We start from the raw sequence: 7,734 nt of genomic DNA, 5'->3' as shown, positions 1-7,734 counted from the left end.
GCTCTGACTGGATCCAGTTCAACATGATTCACTTGAAATTTACTTATTTCAGAGCTCAACTTCTTTTGTCCACCCTTCTGCATGCAGTTACACACATCACTTAGGAATGTACAGCTTTACATCACTGAAGTCTAATTCTCCAGTCTGCATTTGATTAGAGTATGAAAACTACAACCCAGAGGATATAACACTAATGCTTAAAGTTTTTAAATGTAATGCAATTCTAATTGAACCAATTTTCCTACAGGCGTGAAAACTATTTAATTCAATCTTCTTGAATCTTATCTCTTTGCTCGGTTATTATCAGTGTTGTGGTAAAATCAAAAATGAAATCATACCGAAACCAAAAGTCTACTCAAGTGACTGATCGGGTCTCCACACGTTTCTTTTCTTTTCCACAGTTCGATGCGATTGGTAAGCTTACATTGAAATGAGCCATGACTTCATGCCCACACAGACTCCTGTAAGTCATCCTTCTTCAAAGACAGCATGTGTAACACCCGCTGCTAAGGCAAAGAGTCGGTGACAATTAAAAGTTAAGTCCATGTGTTCCCTGAGGACACGAGTCTCAGTTTATTGAGCCAAAGAAAAGACACATCAGCTTTTCTTCACTTAATCTCAGTCAGTGTGTGTCCAGGCTCAGAAGACGACTCATTACTCATCACTTCAGGCTGAGAGAAAGAGGGAGGAGAGGAGAGATAGCCTGTGTCATTTTCCATGAGTGTGAGAGAGGTGGTTATGACTTCGCCCTCACCTTTGTAGGTGTTTGAACGGGAGTTAGCTCTTGCAGCAGGAGAGTGTGGGAAGGGGAGAGCTTGCGATCAGAGAGGAGAGGAGGCGGCGAGGAGGCGGCGAGGATTGACTGTGATAGAATGGAGGGAAGGGGCTGATTTACAAAAGGGAGGGGGGGCTGCTGTGACGCACAGGTTGCGAGGTAGTAAACAAAACCTGCCTGTGGAGGTGCTCGGTAGGTGGCTGCTGTCTCCATGGCAACTAGCCCTCATGCTCAGATGCTTCTCAGAATAATTAACTAACTTAAACAAGTAGTGGTAGTGCTTCAAAGCCACGGCACTTCAACCCGTTCACCAAACCGAACTGCAGCCTGGAGTCAAACCTAAACTTTGACCCACATCTACCAACCTTGACATTGAAGGAAATGTGCTCATTTGCTTTCTTGCTGAGAATTGAATGAGAAGATGGCGCAGCCCTTTCTAAGCTCTAGCTTAAGTAACCGGATGAGACATCAAGCCTGTCTGTGTCCAAAGCAACGACTCTATATAAAGATAGACAACGCATCTCCAATTTCTCCCAATGTACAGATGTGAAGCCAAGATTTTCAATAAGACATCGAGGTCTGATGCATGCGCTCTACCAATCGCTCATCTGCCATTCATGACATTTCACTCCGTTGTCAAAACATCAAATACAAAACCAAAATTACAGAAAAAATGATGAAAACATAAAAGCTCCCGTTGAACAAAGTAATGACACACACACAGAAGACACCAACGAAGATGTTGTAAGAGTTTGTGATGATAAGACCTCCCGCTGTGTTGGGCATGTTTGAAAGGCAACTGCAGATCGACCTCATAGCCAATTCTCCACACTTTACCTTCAGGTCATGTCTGAAAACAGCTGAAGTGAACATCTTAACTTAAGATACAATTATCCGATGCTTAGCTTAGCATAAAGAGTGGAAATAGGAGGAAACAGCCAGCATATGGTAACAAAATCCAGGGCACCCCCAAAGCTCATCGATAACATATAATTCGTTAAAATAATGAATTTTAATCTTGACTTCATGTTTGGGATGCGGCTGTTTCCCCTTGTTTCTTTATTCTACACTGAGATAACCGTCTGAAGGCTCCGGAAGCTTTTCAGTGACTTGAGAGTTGAATTATTGATCTTCATCGGCAGATGAGGTTTATACCATTGTCATTGCAATGCAGTTATTTAAATATAGTTAGACTAGTTAGACATATATTACAGTTGGACAAGAAGATTGATAAAACTGGCCTGTGTCTACATTTATATTGAAATAGAGCAGTGGTTAGGAAACCGCGGGGCTCTGGCTGACTTGACCCAGCTCATATGGCACTTTACACCTGAGAAAAACTGTTTTTCTCAGGACAGCAATACATTTTTCCGATAATTGAAGAAAATACCACAAACTGGCAGACAAACAGGTCCTTTAAGATGGTTCCTGCCAGTAAGTGCAGAATGGTCAGGTTGAATAAAAAAAGTAAAGTAAATGTCGCACTTTCAATTGAGTCGACAAATGATTCCTCGTCCTTTAAAGATAAATTAATGAGTTTCCAGTTTTCAGGCATGTGGTCACAGTGATGAAAAAGCCAAATCTTGAGCGTTATTACATTCTGACAGAGACTATTTTACCCTTGCAGGATTTATGGTGAGCGAGCTAATAGGTTGAAACTTCAGGATATGAACTAGTGAAGGAGGCCTGATGCTGCAGAATGGATGAAAAATATGAAAATTTAAAATTGGCTGAAATCCTATCAACCTTTGGAACGGAGAAAAGTTCTGCGCCCCTGAGCTAGGGCCAGCAGGGGAGTTAGCTTAGCATAAAGACTAGAAACAAGGGGAACAGATAGCATGCTCTATCCAATGGTGAAAAGCATGCGCCCACCAGAAAATGTGTATCTCGTTTGACAGATGCATGAATGCTAACAGGCTTATGCCTATAGAATGTTTTCTAATTTGAAAGTATTCCTGGTGACTTGAGATAAACTACAAAGTTCACCAAATAAAAAAAGTAATTCCTTTATGTCTAGTGTTATGACCTTTGTGACTTTTGTCTTGTTTGAGCAATCGATTAATTATAGGTGTTGTGTCACACACACACACACACACACACACACACACACACACACACACACACACACACACACACACACACACACACACACACACACACACACAAACACACACACACACACACACACACACACACACACATATTCATATCTTCCATTGACTGTTGGCCCACAGACTCATCCTGTCACCTACTTGTGAACTGGAACATACTGAGGCCACATAGTTTGCAGCTGTAACAGTGACCATCTTCTTCCTCCCTCTCCCGCCCTCACTGACCACATGCACGTTAACATTTTCCATGGAAACAGCAGCATTTTGTCTCTGAAATTCTTTTATTCAAGTTTCACATACAGCACTTCAGATAAAAACATTTTTTTAAATTAAAATCAGTTTCACTGACCAGCTGCACGGCAAACATTCACATAATAAATATAAACTTTCAATAAATAAATAATAAATAAACATTAATGCTATGGAGAGGATGTGCATCTCTCCTAGTGGTAGTTTCAGTTGTGTGACATTCATTTTTGTCAGTCTCTGCATTGATGCACTTCATGTCACTGAGGCTGCTGTTCATGTATATACAGCACATGTTTCTTTTTCGGAGTCAGACATCTGCAGCTCAGTCTATTGTCTCAGCCTCAGCTTCCTGTAGCTGTCAGCTCGGACCCCGGCCGGTGTGTCACCGCCATGTCTCCAGAATAACTCCAGATGGGGGAAACTCCTCGGATTTAGGAATTCATTCCAATCCGAAACTTTTTCCAGTCTCCGTTGTGTGTCAGAAAGCTTGTGTGCCTTTTGAGGAGTGATCACGTCTCGTCTGCAGCTCGCAGGAAAGTTCATCAGAGGGAGAAAGTCTTTTTAAGAGGCCCTGGTCTTCCTGCTGAGCTCCAGGTAGGTGGGGGACTTGATGAAGCGAGGGTAGCAGTCCTTCTCCATCAGGGTGTAGATTTTGGACTGGGCCAGGTCGAAACAGGACTGAGTGGGATGCTCCGTGTTCTTCTTGATGATGGCTTTGGTCACATGGTCCAGATTTACCTATAGATGAAGAAAAGAGTTACAGAGGTGATTATACTGCATGATAAGATAAATTAACAGACTTAACAGAGCAAATCCTTATATGTCTTTTCGACCTATTTGATATATACCTCTCGCGGTGCATCAGATCCAATGAATTCATCATAAATTTTCTTCGCTTTAGTGGCCAGCTTTGAAGGTTTAGTGGCCCTGTAGTCTTCGCAGACCAAGTAGAAGGCGATGTTTTCCTCGCTGAACTCACTGACGAGGAACGCTCTGAACAGGCACAGTCCATCTGGAAACAGGAGAAAGAGAAAATTAACATCTGGGAGTCATCTTAAAACATCTGGAATTATCCAATTCTCCCTAAACTGCATCGAGTGTGACGTGATGTGTGCTTACTTTGGCAGGTGAGCAGTTTCTCAAACGACTCCTTCCACTTCAGAGGTTCATCGATATTTAACCTGAAGGAACAGAAAAAACATTAGCATAAGTTTTAAAAGTCTCTGACGTATTCTGTTATTCTGTTCGCTGGCTGTAATTTAGTTTGACTTACCTCAGTTTGTCACATTTCTTTGTCTGTCCAGTGCCAGTGATGCTGTGATCTGACTTCTGGAGTAAACTTGCAAACAAAGCCTTCAGCTCCTTTGCCCTGCAAAGATACAGAAAGAGAACAAGTTATAAAAATGACACATTTAAAGTAAATTAAGTCCAGCTGTCATATTCAAAAAGTGCAAAACTGATCACTTTTCACCATAAAAAGAAAACCTCAGTGGATCTCACCTCTCCAGGCAGGTGATGGGCAGTGATTCCAGTCCTCTGCACATGATGAGATGTTTTCTTCTTGCTCACGACTGAATATTTCCAAAGGATTTCTAAGTATTGTATGTTACAGCTACAGGTCTTCCTTGCCGTCAGTGAGTGAGCTCTCAGCTGGTCTGCCTTCATCTGTTAGAGAGGCACTCTTTATAGGATGGCACACACTGTGACATCATGACTCTCAGCCAATGAGAGAAGACGTGTGGGAGGATGAGGTGACGCCTCTACGCTGATTTTCCTCCAGACTACTTCCTCACTGCTGCATAACACAGGCGGTGGTTACATTCGTTGGAATAAGTTCCTCAGGCATAAATGTCTTTGTGCTCATTCACAGGTGTGTGAATGTATGTGAATGAGTGTGTGTGTTTCCCTGGAGATCCAGGCATTCCCACAAGGAAAGAAAATCCTCTTTTTGACAGCCCTCTTTTTAACAGAAGCCCAAGTTTGACCCTCATCTCAAAAACGCCTAAACAGACTATTTGTCAGTGAATTCCAAAATTACCGACTCACTACGCTATTTTATTGTGTTATCATCCTCTGTAAGTTGATCATATATGTTTGTGTAAACACTTGTAAGTGAACCAGTGGCTGTAGCTGTTATAAAATGTAATGACGTAAATACATACAGTAGACTTGAAATAGGAGGCAGCACAAAATGAAATACTCTAATACAGTGCAAATGCCCTTGAAAACTATTATTCATGTTTCACTAGGTCACCTAACTGAACCAATGATAATGATAAAGGTGAATCTGATCAGGCCCAATAAAACTGGCAGAGGCTTTTCATGAAGTCTTATAAACGACAGGATAAATGGGATAGGAAGATTGTCTGATGGTTAATTTATATATATATAAATGTATGTTATATTAAATAAACCCACACAGGCCTGATGGAACATAAGATGGTCCTCACAAGTGTACTAACAGCACAAGTGTTTTTGTATGTGTCATAGGGTCTTAAGGACGCACTTGGACAATCTCTGTCTGGGAAATTCTTGTCCGGATTATATCCACAGCTATATCTGTCGTCTCAACTTCCGGGTGGAGAAAACTATTGTTCAGTTACTCAGAAAAATCTAAATTTAGCCAGACAGAGAGCTGTGCAACAGTAAATGCTGCTAACAGGTTATTTCTTATTGGGTTCACGGGAAACACAGGAAAGACAAAATCAGGCAACCGGATGGAGAGGCAGCGAGTTCATATAAAGTTTCTGAGCCGGCTGCCTCCGCCGGCAGCCTGAACAATACTTACTCTCGCCCTAAGTGGCTGCTTTGTCCGACACACTGGTTCTGCCAATGAACTTCCTTGAAGGAAAGTGGGGCATGTGGCAGGGTGAGCTTTGAGGAAGAAAAGGAAGTAATTTGGCTTTCTTTGGTTAGGAGGAGGCATTAATTGGGCCTCCATGGAAAGGTTAACATTTGATTCAACATGTTCTAGTTTTCCAGTCTCCATTGGCAAAGCAACTATATTTACACGAAAACTATAAAAAGTAACAATTAAATGTACTTGTGGGATTCAACACTTATTTGTCACAAAGCAAAATGAGGGTCAATAAAATTGACTCATAGCTAAATATTAAACAACTGTTTTGAAGCCTTACCGACTAACCCATAAACTTACTTCTAGCTTTTGAGTTGCAACTGTCACAATATAGAGACCTACCTGTTTATGCCTCTCATACATATACGGTAAATTGATGCTGTATCACATAAACTCTTTTCAACGACAGAATGAGATATTGAACCGTTTTTTAGAAAATGGGCCGTGGCGTGTGGGGAGGAGGAGGAGCAGGGTGATTTAACTAAGGTGGTAGTGTCGGGATCTGATTGACTAAATCAGTATAAGAACGAACAAACAACTGGAGAAACAACTCCCACCTCCTTTATTGTGTTCAGTGGCATAGTTACATAGATAACAGCCCAAAGTGATAACAATCTTCAACATGATCGACATTTAGGTCATAAACTGTCCAAAATCTGGGTTAATTAAGAGGCTGGCCCATGACATATCATAAATTGATATGTCATGGGTGATTTGCTGTTTCTTGAGAGGTCAATCTGAGTGAGCAATAATGCCAATTAAAACGTATTTGTTGTTTTAAGCATTTTACAAGGTTTCATGGCTTGACTGCACCAAAAAGTAGTTCAGGGACTGATCGGTATATAACAAAACACAAACAGCTGTTTTTGAACAAAAAATGACAAATATAAATTGTATCAAATGTGTGTTTTGATAAAAGGAAGATCACAAAGATTCTTACCTTCACGGCTTGTTATGTTGACCTCATTTTGCAAAGAAAAGTTAACTCTAGAAATAACAATTGCAGCTTAAACGTCAAGGTCAAACAGTGAAACACTTTCGGCTTCAATGTGAAAATGCTATCAACACTTTGCATCAATGTGTTGGAAGCTCCCACAGAGTAGTTACAGATTTGTTTTTTTTAAACACTTATTTATCACATTAATTATATTACAGCATCATCGTTTTTCAGCTGTTGTTCTTCTATGGTCTCCACACTTTCCAGTTCCCTATATACAGTAGCTGCATATAAATAACAGTTATTATTATTATTAATATTATTATTATTATTATTATTATTATTATTATTATTATTATTATTATCTTCCTGTAAATATATGTTATGCAATCTTAATTATGTTAAATATTCATAAACAATCATTGTAATATACAGCATAATACATCTTCTTTAATTGCACTACTAATGTGTTATGTGTATTTACATCATATGTCTACAAACATATTAGAGGTAAAAGGATGGCCCTCCATCTGGGCTCCATTTCTGACCTTGTGTTAATGTGTATGTTTTGTTTTAATTTGTTTCTGTGTTTTATTGACTTGAATTATTTCTGAACTTAATCACACTTACTCTCCACGTTGCACAGAGATGTTTAATCGCTTTTACCTTTAACTGAACTCTGGAATACATCAGCTGTACGTTTTCAGATACATTTCTTTCATCTTCTGGGTCCAGCCAAAGACTCGTCACATTTATCTTGATTTACTTGGTTTAAAAACTACAAACCCTTATTACATTTTGATCT

At 40.1% G+C, this 7,734-nt stretch overlaps 1 protein-coding gene across 1 annotated transcript; it reads right to left on the bottom strand.

Moving 5' to 3' along the window:
* Window positions 1–3,250: 3,250 nt before the first annotated feature.
* Window positions 3,251–4,766, bottom strand: rgs5b (regulator of G protein signaling 5b). Its single transcript, XM_061084714.1, has 5 exons — window positions 4,636–4,766; window positions 4,409–4,504; window positions 4,255–4,316; window positions 3,984–4,147; window positions 3,251–3,873 (listed from the first exon to the last, which is right to left on the bottom strand). The coding sequence occupies exons 1-5, from the start codon at window positions 4,677–4,679 to the stop codon at window positions 3,697–3,699; spliced, it is 543 nt and encodes a 180-aa protein (XP_060940697.1). The 5' UTR covers window positions 4,680–4,766; the 3' UTR covers window positions 3,251–3,696.
* Between the last annotated feature and the right edge of the window lie 2,968 nt (window positions 4,767–7,734).

The sequence above is a fragment of the Limanda limanda genome, chromosome 13 (genome assembly GCF_963576545.1).
Source record: "Limanda limanda chromosome 13, fLimLim1.1, whole genome shotgun sequence".
Lineage (NCBI taxonomy): Eukaryota > Metazoa > Chordata > Actinopteri > Pleuronectiformes > Pleuronectidae > Limanda > Limanda limanda.
Note: the sequence above shows the minus strand (reverse complement) of the source record. Positions and strands in the feature narration are given on the sequence as shown.

Bases quoted from the DNA above. Each gene is read 5' to 3' on its own strand.
- rgs5b (XM_061084714.1), bottom strand. From the start codon at position 4,679: ATGTGCAGAGGACTGGAATCACTGCCCATCACCTGCCTGGAGAG. The intron at 4,148-4,254 runs GTAAGCACACAT...TCCTGTTTCCAG, and splicing joins GAAACTGCTCACCTGCCAAA to ATGGACTGTGCCTGTTCAGA. The intron at 3,874-3,983 runs GTATATATCAAA...CTTCATCTATAG, and splicing joins GATCTGATGCACCGCGAGAG to GTAAATCTGGACCATGTGAC.